This window comes from Trichoplax adhaerens, genomic scaffold (assembly GCF_000150275.1).
Source record: "Trichoplax adhaerens TRIADscaffold_5 genomic scaffold, whole genome shotgun sequence".
In the NCBI taxonomy this organism is placed as follows: Eukaryota; Metazoa; Placozoa; class Uniplacotomia; order Trichoplacea; family Trichoplacidae; genus Trichoplax; species Trichoplax adhaerens.
In genome coordinates, this window is record NW_002060947.1 from 1,226,898 (window position 1) to 1,242,891 (window position 15,994).

Consider the following 15,994-nt stretch of genomic DNA (forward strand, 5'->3'; position numbering starts at 1 on the left):
AAGTTTAACGCGAAATTTGAATTATCAGTACTAATCGAAAGAGATTAATCTGACATAAAAGTATTCATATCGATGAAATGGAGAATTTAGTTTCGACTGTGGCATTAGAATTTATTTTCCACTAGAGATCCATCCCAATTAACTTTCTTATAACGTAGACAATTTTCTGTATCCTTCAGTTCAACGATCACTTTTTATATCATATATTTTATAATATAGTGCTATTACGACATAGTCTCTTATTCTATTAAATAATATAACAAATCACAGTATTCCTTGATTCTGATAGTATCGTTTCCAGTTAATTAGTGTAATAAAAGCTATTTAATAAATGTCCTTTGAGATCAATTGATGATAGTTGTATTGATACTTGGTGGTAGCATCTTTGTATGATAGCCACTATTGATATTGGTTGATTAGACAATTATTAAAATAATAAATGTAGCGGTAAAAGTATAATTTGCAAGTATGGAAGCACATTATTAACGAAACTTATGATAAGCTGAGTCATAGACGACAACTGGTCTCAAACTTCTATGTAGTAATTTTTATTTTACTGCTACGAATTTTATTCTAATTACCCATCAGCATGGCACATTTTGTGCTTTGTATCGCAATTCGTGTTTTTACTGCTTGATCAATCGGACTGATCCTGACCGCTCCTCCGCATGCAAGTATGGCCACTTTACTTTTACTCTTATAACAAATCTCGTACACTACTGTACTATGATAAGGGTGGTTTGCATGGGATAAAATCAACGAAAGCTTCTCTAAGTGCCTACATATACATGAAGATGATACTCGATATGACAATTTAACTCAATTCTACAGTAAACGATGAGACTTTACCGAAGCGATCACCATTTCTATCGTTATTATGGTGAGTTACTCCAGTATGGACTATGTACTAGATACCTCAAGAAGATCCGAATCATGAGAAGCTTCCATTTACCTTGAAGATGAATTTATCGTAACTATACAAGTCTCTTAATTATCAATTACAGTATAACTACAGGCATAATGGTTAATTAGCAAGTCATTAAAAAATCAAATTGGTCCAAAATGATACAAAAGCACTATCCTCCACAAATATAGCATACAGTAGCGCAATGGAGATTTTGGGTAGAGGTATTGTACTCCATTGGAGGCAATGCATTGAACGTACACCTAACAATATGGATATTTCATACATAACAGTATAATATGCAAATATCTATCATCCACTTCTAGAAAAGAAGCAACCATCAAAGTTGCTGTGTTGCTACCACTAATCGATTTGTAATCAAGAAGCTGTTGACAATCTTTGGAAAGCAATCAACCATACAAGTACTGCTCGAAAAAAAAGCGATGGCGTCCACAGATTCGAAATCGGAAAGTGTTGCTCACAAGGTGGCTTTAATCACAGGTAAAAGAGTCACGGAGATATTTGTTCATGGATTGGAACAGTTCGAGCTGGGTTAAATAATTATAATGAATCCAAATAGACTTACTCATTAATTATTAGACGATCGACAAGTTTATACAGCAATAAATTCTATACGTAAACCGCCTTTATATTGAAAGAATGTAAAATGTGAACAGTCAGTGATCGCAGAGTCTGGAGAAAGTTGTGATTTCACAGGATACTTGTTGAATCAAGAAAAGGCTAACGTACTGTTATAAAGTAATTCACCAATTGTTATCTATTTAGTGTATAATTGCGGAGGGAATAATTCCTAAATTGAATCAGTGCTTGTAAAGCGCTGACTGAATATTGGAGATGACCAATTTCACCGATTGTTATCCATTTAGTGTATCATTGAGGAGGGAATAATTCCTAAATTGAATCAGTGCTTGCAAATCGCTGACTGAGTATTGGAGATGACCAATTGGACCATCATAACACATGAATGTCTAATTTTAAAATGACTTTTTGCGATTGATTTCATTTATAAATTGGCAGGATAGTAAACCTGAACTCTTTTATTATATCTTATTATTGCTATATTCTCTGTATTCTTCATGATATATTATGTTATCTCATGATAAATAGGTGCCAGCTCAGGCATTGGTGCGGCAACCTGCAGACTCTTTGCTAGTCAAGGGTACAAATTAGCTCTAACTGGTCGAAATTTGGACAATTTACAGTCTGTCGCTCAAAGTTGTGCTGATGTAGAGGTAATGTCAAATGTAATCATTGCACTGCAGCATTTTAAGTCATGACTAGGATGTTATTTATCGACAAGTCAATAATACTGACTTCGGTATACTGTACAACATAGCTGTATTGCGAATTGGTTTGTGACTGTAACGGTCAATTCAAGAGCTCAAAATCTAATTTAAATAACACATCTTAGCTATAAAATTAAGTGTAGTAATCTTCAGTAATCAACTTTGAAACATAGCTATTCCTTCATAAAAATATTTTCGTTTTCAGAAATTAGTTCTCCCAGCCGATTTGACGAATGAAAGTCTAACTGACGAAATTGTTGAAAAAACAATTAAGCATTTTGGACGTCTAGATGTATTGGTTAGTATTTACTGTAGCACGTTTATTGATTGTACAGTAATAGCTGTAAATAACTTTTCTCACATAACGTATGTAGCTGTCTACTACTACAAACTATAGGACTTCTTCTTCTGCATTTGATTCGGTATACTGTCCTCGTTCGCATACATATAAACGCATTATTTTCATGTTTAACAGGTCAATAATGCTGGCATTGTAGCACTAGGTTCTATTGAAAATACTAATTTGGAACAATACGATCGTATCATGGACATTAATGTCAGGTATGATGATACATATATCGTACTATTAAAAAATAATTTCAGATTCTAATCGCAGAATTTACTTAATATCGCAATTAAAGATCTATCTATCAGCTGACACATAAAGCAGTGCCACATTTAATCAAAACTCAAGGTATGGACATACACTGCTGCTCTATCATCAACATTCATTAGTAAAGATACTGCAATATTCGTACTATCTCTATCATATATTTAGATAAAATAAATTTATAAAATTTTGGTAATTTATCCTTACAACCTTAGGATCTATCGTTAACGTTTCAAGTGTTAATGGCTTGAGATCTGTAAGCAAAATATTTCTATAAGATTTATTTTTCTCATTGCTTATCTGAAGTTTACGCATTATGATTTTCTGTCACTAGTTTCCTGGAGTTCTGGCTTACTGCATGTCCAAGAGTGCTGTAGATCAATTTACACGATGTACTGCTCTAGGTACTAGTTGGTTTAACAACAGAAAATGACGCATTGCTTTATTATTTTTTAACACGCCTGCCACTAACTTAGTCACGTCATTAATACTTCAATTTTACTGTAGAACTGGCCAGTAAGCAAGTTCGCGTAAATTGTGTAAAGTAAGTCACATAAATTAATTATCAAAGACTTCTTGATTCAATTTTGTACAATTTTAATAGAATGTATTACACCTTATTTTCATAGCCCTGGTGTTATTGTGACTAATATCCACCAGCGTGGAGGCCTCAATGATGAACAATACGAAAAGGTTCGAATTTGTATGAGTTCTTGTTGAAATTGATCAAATTCATGACATTACTTTATACTTTTGCCTTTAACCCCATTCGTTACAAATTTTGATACAGTTCTTAGAAAGAAGCAAGACAACCCATGCATTAGGCCGCGTAGGGCAGCCCGAAGAAGTTGCTAATGCAATTTTATTCCTTGCTTCGGATAAAGCTTCCTTTATTACTGGTGCAGCTCTACCAGTCGATGGCGGAAGGCATGCAATGTGTCCTCGTTGATTTAATTCTTAGATATTCATGATATGTGTTTCATCTTCCAAAAAGATTTTAGCCGTAAAATCAACTGATATGGATTGATTACTTTTGCGTTGGTAGAAATCTTGCGTAGTTGAATAAGTTTAGTAGTACTACTATTTTGATTTCAAACTAGTTGATGATGAAATTTTTATTTCGAATATATTTGGATTAGATTAATCCAAAGTCAAATATTAAACTATAGAAATGAATCAATTTGTCTCTGCTGTATCATTCAAGTACTCTGACCTTCGATGTATCTGTCCTATTGCAATTTTGCGTATACGCGTGCAATTTCTTTAAACCTGACTGATTTTTCTGCGCCCTTCAGCTCAATCTACGATTTTAATTAGGTTAAGAGGAATACGTGTTCGATCTCGGCATCTAATAGTCTACTACTAGTGCATGCCGCTTAAATTGTTACAATTTAATAGTGCGTTATTACTCAATGCTGAGAGCTAATGCCCATTCTCTTAGAAGAATTAGCCTTCATCGGGGCAAGGCAATAAAAATCATGATAATCACGCTATTTACTACCTAATTAAGCAAATACGAGTTGTATATGCTGCTTGCAGCTATGAAAAATCTTATGGGGATTCGGTATCTTAACGTCTATGTAAATTTATTTAATATTTTTTGGGTTTACTAACCACAATAACAAATCAAGTTTATGCCATTGGAATCGTACTTTAACGCTATTTTGCCTAAATTTTATCAAATTAGCTAGCCAAACTGTTGATTTTATATTGCCATGGGCTTCTAGACATCTCGATGTCCAAGACATTGCAGCACCTGCAAATTCAGGTGGATAGTTCAATTTTTAAATACTGTGCTGTACGCAAAGGAAATTGGCCAGCAACCTGACTACAGATTGCAGTTTCAGTCCATTTTCAGTGTTACTCTAGACTCTAGTACAGCCATCAATAGGACAGATACATCATTGCAATTAGTGGCAAAAGAAAAGCTTTATTTTCATAACCACGAATCAGAACCCTATACAGTATAATCAAGATAGACATCTATCGTACAACAGACGACAAAAGTACTACTGGATATAGACAGTTAATTTATAATCGAGAAACAGTCACTATTGGCTAGCTTCCAAAAGTCTACAATCCTTGCTGTCAACGAAATAGATGATCGGAAATAGAGCTAAGCTATCCAATTCATGCCATTGCTGCACCAGCAAATTCTCCCGTCCAGTTAGTACTGCAATCTTTAATACAGTACCTTACGGTATTGTACACCAAGGCCACCCAGCTACCGATTGGTGCCAACTACAGTAGCTGGTTACAGTCCATTTTCAGTACTATTCTACTACAGATGTCGATAGAACAGCATCGAAATTAGCGACAACAGAAAAGCTTTAGTACCATAATCCTGAATCCAAATCCTATCCAATCGATACAGACATCTACAGTATAAAAAGCAATAAAGCAATACTGGATACAGGCAGTCTATTTGTAATCGAGAAGCAGTTACTATTGGCTAAAGTCGAAAAGTCTACACTCATTACTGTCAACGAAATAGCTGATTCCATCAACAGAGGCAATCCACTATGGCAAGTGTTGCTCATAAAGTTGCTTTAATCACAGGTAAGACAAGAATCATGGCTGTCGACTGATCGATAGTATTAGATTGTAAGGATAGACGATTTACCTTGGTGATTGCCCATTGCCCAGTCTATAAAAAGTGAATGATGGATGCAGATCGATGAAATGATTACGAGTGGAAAGAAGAGATGAAGTGTTATTGTTTGCAGATGTAGAAAATAGGAAATTGACAAATACATTTAAATAATTTAGGACTACTTAATCAGTACATGATAAAACCTCTCTATTTGCCAAAAATATCGAGAAAATAGCGACTTACTACTGTACACTACCACAGGAGACAACAGATTAGATAAACGAGAATAACTGTAGCCAACAATTTTCATTTGTAAATTAACAAGGCCGAGGTAGCGAATGATCCACATTGAAGCGCTATGAAGGCCAAGTCGTTGCTAAATGATACTGCCTAAGATACTGGATAGTTTACCGTGCTATGTCATGATGTTGGCTCATCTTACCTTATCATCATTAGGTGCTAGTTCTGGCATTGGCGCAGCAACCTGCAGACTCTTTGCTCGTGAAGGTTATAAAATAGCTCTAACTGGTCGAAAATTGGACAATTTACAGTCTGTGGCTCAAAATTGTGCTGATGTAGAGGTAATATCAAATGCTGCTATTTTATGATGCTTGTGTTCATAGATGAGTGTTGGCTGTGATATCGGTTGCTTGATAATCATCAAACCGAGTCCTCTACTTCCAATTTCAATGACAATCTCACCTAAAATGACAGTGAAGGACTGTCAACTCCGATAAACTATTAATTATCACACGTAAATATTCATTTACAAATTTTTCAGAAATTAGTTGTCCAAGCCGATTTGACTAAGGAAAATGAAACTGAAGATGTCGTTACAAAAATTATTAATCATTTTGGACGACTAGATGTATTGGTTAGTACAGTATTATATCACGTTTATTAAATCGTATAAGGTAGAAACTGTTCCGGCTTGACATACGTAGTGTTCTACAGTACTACAGCAAACTTGTATGACTTCATTATACCAACATTTGATTAAGGATACTTTACGAGTATACCCATAAACACGTACTGTCATTTTTTGCTATCAATAGGTAAATAATGCTGGCATTTTAGAATCAGGTAACATTGAAACAACTAATCTGGAGCAGTATGATCATCTCATGAACACCAATGTCCGGTATAATGATACATCATACGGTTTAAAGCAATTTCAGATTCTTACGGTAGAAAATAATTAATATCATATCTACAGATCCGTCTATCACCTAACGCAAAAGGCAGTACCGCATTTGATCGAAACTCAAGGCAATTATCTGCGCTATGACGTATAAATTATCAACTTATAAAACACCACAACATTCATGCTTTCATTATCATTTATTACAAAAAGTTGCAATGTAAACGTACAATTTTAATATTATCTGTCTTCGCAACCTTAGGATCTATCGTGAACGTTTCTAGTGTCAATGGTCTGAGAGCGGTAAGCAAAAATCTCCTTAATAAGATGGATTGCCTTCGTGCTTATCACCATATTTTGTATTCAATTATCTTTTTCTGCTTCTAGTTTGCTGGAGTTTTGGCTTATTGCATGTCTAAGAGTGCTGTAGATCAATTTACGAGATGTACCGCTCTAGGTACTAGTTGAGTTTACAACTAAAAGTTGCGTAATTACCTACATATCTTAAAATAATTGCAATGAAACCCTATTAATTTTATTAATATTGCAATATAGAACTAGCCAGTAAGCAAGTTCGTGTAAACTGTGTAAAGTAAGTCTAATAACGTGATAGTAAAAAATTATAATCAAGACTTATCGGTCAAATTGATACAATTCTAATAGAAAGTATTATACTTTATTTTCATAGCCCTGGTGTTATTGTGACTAACTTGCAGAAGCGGGGAGGGCTCAATGATGAAGCTTACGCACAGGTGCGAATTAAAGATTTATCCTTTGTTGAAATTGATTAAATTTATGGCATTACTTTAATCCACTATTCACCACAATATATTGTTGCAGTTCTTAGAAAGAAGTAAGACAACACATGCATTAGGCCGCGTGGGACAACCCGAAGAAGTTGCTAATGCAATTTTATTCCTTGCATCAGATAAAGCTTCCTTTATTACTGGTGCAACTTTACCAGTCGATGGTGGGAGACATGCAATGTGTCCTCGTTGATTTAACTCTTTTAGATTTTAATAGCGTCCATTTCTTATAGCAAGAATTTATAGCAAAGTCGACTAACATCGGTTATTTTGCATTGGCAGAATAATTTTGAAAAACTAATATAGTAATCGAATCGGCAAGCTCCTGGTGCCGTATTGAATTGCTTAAATTGTGCTTCCTCATTACTATTGCCTTTACTTCATGTTAGCTTAAATAAAATCCGTTTTTTTATTTTCAAGTTGTAATCCTAATTTCCATTGATATAACAAAACGACTTTCTACATCATCAAACTAAACGTCCGCTATTTACATTGGTAGTGCTTTTATTATTAATTATTAAACTTAAGCAATAAAAATATTCCTTCAATGTAATATTTTTACACATCGTTTATACGTGTATATCATTTCGTAGTAATCAGGATTCACTACTTATTAGTGCTCCATGAATCCAGTAATAGTAATTGCACTATTAGATGAATATTTTATAGGTATGTAGCCATCAGGCGTAGGTGAAACAATGCACCATTTATTGCCAATTAAGATCTCCATGTTAGTGATACCAAAAGCTTTCTCTACAACTGCCACATTCAACATGCCATCATTGAGTAAAAAATTCTTGCTCACGTCATTCCCATTCGTCTGGAGTGTTACTTGTATCACTAGCAAACACATGCATAATCAAGTATTAAAATCAAAAGGATAACAAGTCCATCTGTTGAAGAGTAAATAAATGTTAGTTACCTGACGCATTCAATTCTACTTTGTTAGGCTTTTCTGTTATAAACTTACTAGCAAATTAAATATTTTAAACAGGTCTTTAGAGGATATTAATTACGATATAAAGAACCAGTTGCAGATGTATGACTGCATGCAAATACTATTTACCTCAGATGAATAACTTCTTCGGCTATACGAGAAACTTCGCCAGCCTATTTTAAATATATCAATAACCTTACTGTGTACCACAAAATGTTAACAAATATATTTATTCATATACGTAAACATTAATTTAATTAATTGTACAGCAAGGATAACAACTATATATGGTGTGCTCATAGTAATATGTACAGATCAACATTGTCATACCTGAGTCTGAATCAAGCATTCTAGTTTATTCATACATTCAAACAGTTTATCTGAAGACAGCGGAACGATTACATTGAGAAGAGTACTAAATATATTTGCAATATGGTAAATGCTAGTTAGGATTTCATATTTACCAATATTGGCTGGTATTTCGCTTGGATTGTTATAGTCTAATTCCGTGTTGGAGGGTTTGGAGACGAAATTCATAAGATTGGCGTTTTGCAAATTGTCTGTTATCAACGTATCTATGGCTGGATTTCTAATAACGGGAAAAATACTGTCTTCGAAGCTATTACCACTATCGACGATCAACCTCCTCAGCAAATCTTCCTTCATACTGCGCCTCACTTCCACGTCTACCTCATTAATGAATACAAATAATTTGCTATCAGCACAGTGCAATTTAAAGAACAGAATGTATACCCATAGGGAGGCTATACTATAGCTATACCAAGCAGTCAATATGATGACTTACCATTATTTAACTGTACAGTCTTTAACTTGAGATCATACTTTACAATCGTTTTCAACGACATAAAATCGGTTAGGAAATCCTTTTCTAATTGTCCAATTAATAATAAACCGATATTCTCCCTTATAAAACAAATTCCTTTCGCTCTTGAATCACTTAGAAGTTCCTTAGATCAAACCAAATGCCGTATTTATAAAATATTGCAAACTTCAAATAAATTTCACCTTAGCTAGTACAGTACTGTATACACAAACGAAACTATGAACATTACCATAGTGCTACGCTTAGCAATGGCATAGGAATTGTTTTCTTTTACTATGGCAAAAATGTGCAGCAAGTTGGTGGAATTACTGGACAGAATGATCGATTTAGAAGTGTCCTATAAATAAGAAATTTGTCGAAATTACGTGTTTTTAATTCCATATATTGACTACACATTTTGTTGTGTAACTGAATATAAGTTGATATACCTACATTATAATCGAGTATATCAGGGGTAATAAATCCCAAAACATCGATACTGCTAATTTGATCGCATGAATCGCCATGAATTGATAATAGCGATATCTGAGCACACGCTTTCTTAGGAAGGCCATCCTAATATTTCAATAGAATCATACTGTTTACACTAGAATTAACTTTTACCAACTGTAAGGTGAACAGGTAACAAAACGAATGCAAGTGATGTCTAGCATCAAGTACTAGCCTGTTGTTTTCGTTTCAAGAATAATAATGGATTAGCTTGACTATTGTTACCAACAGAACGCAAATGGGTTAAGTCGATCATGTCAGATTGCGAATTATTTTCTTCCCGTAAAGTAGAAGAACTTGAACATGCCATCTCTTCATCGAAATAATCCGATTGGGACAACATGCATAATTTCTCCAATGGTAATTCAGCAGATACAATGAAATGATGATCATCAATTACAGGTAAGATACATCGAATATTGCCACTGAGACTGAAAAATGCAACATAAACAATTGATAGTCAATAAAGGCAAAGTCATAAAAGGTCCAAAAATTACTAATATTTGTATTAAAGTATCATAAAGCCTGCAAGTTTCATCTTACTTTTCGAGTTTTCTTGTTTCTTTTATATATTCTTTCATAGCATGATTGGGTGAATTAGACCAACGGAATAATACTAGCGTATCGCCGATTGCACAAATTAAAGCCAGTCCACTAGCCAGCCATGTAATTTTAGAAAGCGAGCTGTTGTGGAAGGAATTTAAAGCAGTTGATTTACAATTCGCAATAACGTAACTTTTCCTTGATTATTATTGTTAATATTTTTCTGAGTTCCATTTAATTTAATATAGTGACCTTACTTGATTTTATTTGGTAGATTAATATGGCACTCTAATTTACAAGAATGATCGGCAAGCGAATAGTTATATAAGTCAACCATCTTAGATGAAACAAACGTAATAATAGGCAAGCTAGGATGCCAAAAGCAACCTTGAACAACGACAGAAACTAAATTAGTAACCATCTTAAGCTAAACGGTTTGTAATACTGATTTAGCTGCAACATTGTAATACAAGAAATACCTTTGATACTGACAGAGGTACCATTACAGATATCAGTGGTTAAAACGTGTATTAATTTTTCCACTCTTGCGTTGTCACTAATACAAGGTAAAAAATATGACAATAAAAAAATAGCTTGGTGTAACATAGATAGATACCTTGAGATCAAAGTGTCCCAATAATAATTTATTCATCGATTAAGCGTATAAAAATAAGTCTAACCTTTCACTGAATTGGAAGATGGATATTTTACTTTCGTGAGTCACGGCTAATATACCATCCGGATGTCTACTCCACGCTATACTTGAGACATCTCTTAATAAAATATGATTCGATATTTTTAGATACGAGTATACTTAATAACATGACGCCTATTGACCATTATAATAGCTAAGTGGGGCATTCATGGCGCGAGTTGTGATTACAAGATTCTACGGTAGATGATGAGACTACGAACTGATCGGTATTTTTAATAAAGCGCAGAAGTTATGCATGCATGCATACCTGAAGTGTCCCAGATTAACAGCAGCAGTACGATCACCTTGTAGCTGATGATTCTGAAGACGAATTTGCATATGCCAAAGGCATTCACCATCAAACCAGACTATGCCGCATCGATTGCTATAAGCTATCATGGTAATTATAATTGGTAAAATATACATTTGCATGCTAAGTTAATCTTTGTAAATGAGTGAAATACTGTATTTCATAGGCACAATAATCTTAACACACATTATATCAAATAATAAAACACATCCAATATTCTATCCTTGTACAATCATTTCTATACGCCATGATAGTTTAAGATCAATTCTCAGTCATTTGATGTTTGTAAATATAAATTACTGTATTGTAAGGGCTGATTATATTAATGCTTACAGTGCATTTGCAATTTTGATTACCGTTTGAATACGTTCTAAGTAGCAATTATAATTACATATATTGCAAAATCTCTGTACCAATATAGCAGCTTTATGCTAAACTAGATACCATAATATAGAAAGTTTGTCATGTCTTTACTCAATACGCAGGTAGCTACTGTCTATAACAGCGTTAAGAAGCTGTGTTACAAGCAATATTACTTTGATTTCAATGACTACAAGCAGTCCTTTCACCAAACCAATTTCTTACTATAGCTACTGTTACGATTCTACTAGTAGGTAAACCTGCACAGTGCACAATCATCATCATTTGCAGAACCGTACAGAATTTGCAGAATATGTGAGATTCGTGTATTGGAAACATTTGGATCTCACCTTGTCTTAGGTAATTGACATTGACACGACGGAGCTGAGCTTGGCCTAAATCGATGCAATTGTCCATTGAATCCATGGTAATCATGGAAGTTTATTGATAGGGTAGATTTCCAGCTAGTTTTACAATCTGTTACGCGAGCAATTTACAGATAGAGAGTCAAGTTGATGGCATTAATTTTCAACGCGGCCCTTGGGCACTCTTGATATTAATCTAGTTGACAGTGTAGAATCACCTTTGATAGGTAGTACTGTAGCTCTTGAAACGATAGAAGGCATTAGTCTATTCTCCTCTATCTACTGCACAACCTTCAAGTTGTCCATAGCAGCTGTGCAGATATGTTGATGGACGAGCTGATTCCTCTCCAGGTCAACAAAGATTGAGTTGATTGCAATGGCCTTATCCTGCTGCAGCAGTCTATAGCGCTGTTATGAAGTAGCAGTTGGTAGGCGAATAGGATTGTATAAACTATCAAGCCAACAAGACAACTTACTATGGCAATTAGTCCTATTTCAGTAGTTGTACAGTGTCCACTATCGATGAACTCCTTGTCAGAAATGCAGCCTGGTGACTAGGCCTATGGAAACTTTTTCCAGCCTTTTCACAAACTAAATTCTTGGATGGATATCGTATCGTAAAGAAACTACAGCTAATTCTATCCTGATGTAATAGTAACTATATTAAAGAAGCAGTGACTTTATATTTTGGGGCCATATGCAAAACTTGACGCCCTTAAGAAATGCAGCCTGGTGAGTGAGTGGTGACTAGGCTATGCAAACTTTTTCCAGCCGATTTACAAACTAAATTCTTGGATAGATATCGTATCGTAAAGGAATTGCAGCTAATTCTATCCTGATGTAATAGTAACTATATTGAAGAAGCAGTAACTTTATATTTGACCCCCTTAAGAAATGCAGCCTGGTGAGTGAGTGATGACTAGGCTATGCAAACTTTTTCCAGCCTATTTACAAACTAAATTCTTGGATAGATATCGTATCGTAAAGGAATTGCAGCTAATTCTATCCTGTTGTACTGGTAACTATATTGAAGAAGCAGTAACTTCATATTTTGGGGCCATATGCAAAACTGGATCCATTAGCTGCATACTAATAGTATACCTACTCAAACATGACTAATTTGATATACCATCGGTAGGCAAAACATGATGTTGTCAATCCTTGCAGCATTAGACTTGTGATGATGCAATTGCTTGGCTGGTGCACGACGGCTTCCATCCGTAACGTAAACAGCAGCTGCAGACTGTAGCCAGACGACTGATTGCAGTCAGACATAGAGTACAAGTAGGCGCAGAGGCCTTGTTGAACAGCTTGAAACTAGATTGGAAAGAATTTCTTGAAAACAACTCCATCATTAAAGCTTTATTTGGCCCTATTTGAACTCGATTATTCTATCATTAGGTATCTGATTAGAATTCTATCGTCAGTGCCGATGTTGAAGAGTTATTATCATGTATTGCTGTGCTTGTGAAAGGACTAAAAATGCCAATTTCTAATTACGTCTTGTTGAAATTTGGGGAGTAGGATTGCCTTGAAGAAAAATGATGAGAATCCGTTGCGGTCCATCTGGTCAAAGATTGAATTTGGCCAGATTATGCTTTCGAATGTATTGCCAAGGAAAACCAGCTATTGATACTAGTCAAGTCACACAATCGGCTGCCAGTGTTGCAGGTAAGTTTAGCATTCGATGATTATTTTGGGGGCGAAATATCAATAACAAATACCGTCATCACACGGAAAACACCGTATAACAGAGTGCTGCATAACAACAAAATGGACGAGTGTTAATCCGCCTGATTCACTACCATAGAATAAGGACTAAGAAGAAAAATTAAAAGAATTTTCGATAGTCCCTGCATAGAAAAAGCCATTCTGCAAGACATAATCAGTTTAGAAAATGGATAAAAAGGCCATTCGGACTCAATACTGTACAGTACAGTACAGCCATGACGATAGTCTACTATGGCACTGAAAATGAGCACTTAGGATAAACATATGATTAGTTTACCAGCACGCATACGCGTAGGCTAGCTCCTAAGCGTCTATATCATAACGTAGGCGCGATTAAGATTCCGTTAGCTTACCAGCAAATATCTGTTACTGTATATTCGTCTATATAAGTTCACGTCGATGCTGAACTTGCAAAATGTTATACTTGTACTGTAATACGAAGAAAGGAGGATTTTACGCTGAAGTCTACTTTGTCGTGGCTAACCTTATTCAGATAGAAATCTTGCTTAATCGAGATATTGAAACAGTTCTGCAGGCAAAATACAACCGATAGAAGTTGTTACCAATTTCTTATGTTTTATCCACCTTCAAATAGATTACATCTACGAATCAAATTATTTTATCCCATACAGGATGTACAGATAAATGAATCATTCATTCCAAGTTGAATTAACATTAATGACATCAATCATGATTTATATAGCCTACGAAACTTTTAATGATCGATGTATTCAACCGATTTGATACAAATTATTAGCCGGTGTCAAGTACTCTTGATACCTCTAACATGCTCCGGTATTGGAACAAATTAATCCTTGAAATGTTCTATGACTGACAGACGTATTTTCAACTTCATTCGGCCTGCTATGAACAGTTTATACTATCTAAAATCACTCACTACGTTATTTGCCCAGACCCAATAAAATGTGCAATACTTGATCAGCGTTTCCAACACGAATACATGATACAGAGTAATAACGGCTCAATTTTATAGTATGCTATCACCTTAAAAAATAGAGCACTCTAAATTTAGAATCCAACGTTCCTTATTGCACAATTTTTGAATACAGTGTCTTAAAACGTAACAGTTGGGAAAGTCTTGCAGTTACCTTACCCCCAAGAATTACATGCTAACCAAATGCTAACATTGACATACAGTATTGTTGTCATCTTCCTAGGCAATGTTGAATCTGTCAAGATACCTTTAAGAACCCTAACTAAAATGGATCGTTTTGCATTGATTGTTACAAGAACAATGAAGGCGCATGAAATACCCCTTGAAGCTAGGTAAGTTGCAAGTTATATAATATTGTGTTATACGGTAAGACGTTTTTAGTTTACCGTGTGCAAAAGCCCTATTGGATAGTTGTATATAGAGGAGGTAAAATATCTAATGTGGGTATGTTAACGTTTCTTGTTTAAAATAGCAAAGCTGTCGTAGAAAAAGCACAGGACAAAAGAAGAATCTTAATGAATGTTGGCTTGTTCGTATTTACTATCGTTGGTTCTATAATTGCTATCATTAGCGGTAAAAGATTGAGAAATTCTAAAAGTGGTGGCTATACGTTACAAGACCGAAATAAAGAAAGATACGAGAGAGTGAGACAAAGGGAGGCCAAAGCTAAAGAGCAATAAACTTTAACCACTTTTCTTTACATTGCGGAGTTGCTCATTAGATTGTCGAGTTTCACTGCATGTAGACATTTTCGACAAAGTCGATAAAGCATAGTAAGAAGCCCGAGTAACAGCTATGTGCTTCTGTATTACAAGTCTTCTCTATTATTTTATTTGTATCTTAAAAGATCGCAGCTTTTAAGTATACCTTAGATTTCTATTGTCCGGAAAAAAGTCTGATACGTCGTAATATCTTCTATATAATGAATTTGTATCTTAAAAAATCATAGTTTTTAAATATCCTTATATTTCTATGGTCCGGAAATAAATAATGTTATACGCAGTAATATCTTCTACAGAATGGTATATGTTGCCTAGTATCATCTCAAACATATTACGAAAAGACAGTAGAGCCCTATCGATAATCCAATATAAATATTACTCGCCCCGAAATCTCATGCCTGAAAGAATTTGATAGCAATACTTATATCCCAATTTATTTTATTATAACGAGTAGTCGATCACCAGGTCAAGAATTAAACACTACTCGTAATGTTAGATAAGATAACTGACTGATATAATGTGTATAAGCAGCTATAACTTAGTTTGATACATTTTTAGCAATTTTTTAAACAATTACGTACTTGCTAAAATCAAGTACTGTGGGCAATAGTTCAAATTGTAGATTCGATAGATCAGATTTCAACAGTATGTATAATATTTCATTTGAAAAGCACTTTTACTGC

The 15,994-nt window shown here is 34.7% G+C and overlaps 4 protein-coding genes across 4 annotated transcripts; 3 read left to right on the forward strand and 1 right to left on the reverse strand.

Annotated features, from left to right (window-relative positions):
• Positions 1 to 1,109: 1,109 nt before the first annotated feature.
• Positions 1,110 to 3,996, forward strand: TRIADDRAFT_63298 (expressed hypothetical protein; the record flags this gene model as incomplete). The annotated part of the gene is made up of 10 exons (XM_002112298.1): positions 1,110 to 1,128; positions 2,033 to 2,157; positions 2,417 to 2,509; positions 2,687 to 2,772; positions 2,853 to 2,905; positions 3,037 to 3,077; positions 3,156 to 3,225; positions 3,329 to 3,365; positions 3,451 to 3,514; positions 3,612 to 3,996. 10 exons carry the CDS (start codon positions 1,110 to 1,112, stop codon positions 3,768 to 3,770), a joined length of 747 nt encoding a protein of 248 aa, XP_002112334.1. The 3' UTR covers positions 3,771 to 3,996.
• Positions 3,997 to 5,343: 1,347 nt separating this feature from the next.
• Positions 5,344 to 7,554, forward strand: TRIADDRAFT_50287 (uncharacterized protein; the record flags this gene model as incomplete). Its single annotated transcript, XM_002112299.1, has 10 exons — positions 5,344 to 5,380; positions 5,871 to 5,995; positions 6,196 to 6,288; positions 6,470 to 6,550; positions 6,631 to 6,658; positions 6,818 to 6,858; positions 6,943 to 7,012; positions 7,111 to 7,147; positions 7,244 to 7,307; positions 7,396 to 7,554. The coding sequence occupies 10 exons, from the start codon at positions 5,344 to 5,346 to the stop codon at positions 7,552 to 7,554; spliced, it is 735 nt and encodes a 244-aa protein (XP_002112335.1).
• A 420-nt stretch (positions 7,555 to 7,974) lies between these two features.
• TRIADDRAFT_56246 (uncharacterized protein) lies at positions 7,975 to 11,964 on the reverse strand (the record flags this gene model as incomplete). Its single annotated transcript, XM_002112731.1, has 14 exons — positions 7,975 to 8,201; positions 8,284 to 8,330; positions 8,428 to 8,471; positions 8,629 to 8,984; positions 9,104 to 9,266; positions 9,372 to 9,479; positions 9,575 to 9,697; positions 9,861 to 10,062; positions 10,175 to 10,315; positions 10,432 to 10,462; positions 10,654 to 10,730; positions 10,855 to 10,947; positions 11,137 to 11,260; positions 11,889 to 11,964. The coding sequence occupies 14 exons, from the start codon at positions 11,962 to 11,964 to the stop codon at positions 7,975 to 7,977; spliced, it is 1,812 nt and encodes a 603-aa protein (XP_002112767.1).
• Positions 11,965 to 13,444: 1,480 nt separating this feature from the next.
• Positions 13,445 to 15,269, forward strand: TRIADDRAFT_56247 (uncharacterized protein; the record flags this gene model as incomplete). Its single annotated transcript, XM_002112300.1, has 3 exons — positions 13,445 to 13,574; positions 14,813 to 14,921; positions 15,062 to 15,269. 3 exons carry the CDS (start codon positions 13,445 to 13,447, stop codon positions 15,267 to 15,269), a joined length of 447 nt encoding a protein of 148 aa, XP_002112336.1.
• Between the last annotated feature and the right edge of the window lie 725 nt (positions 15,270 to 15,994).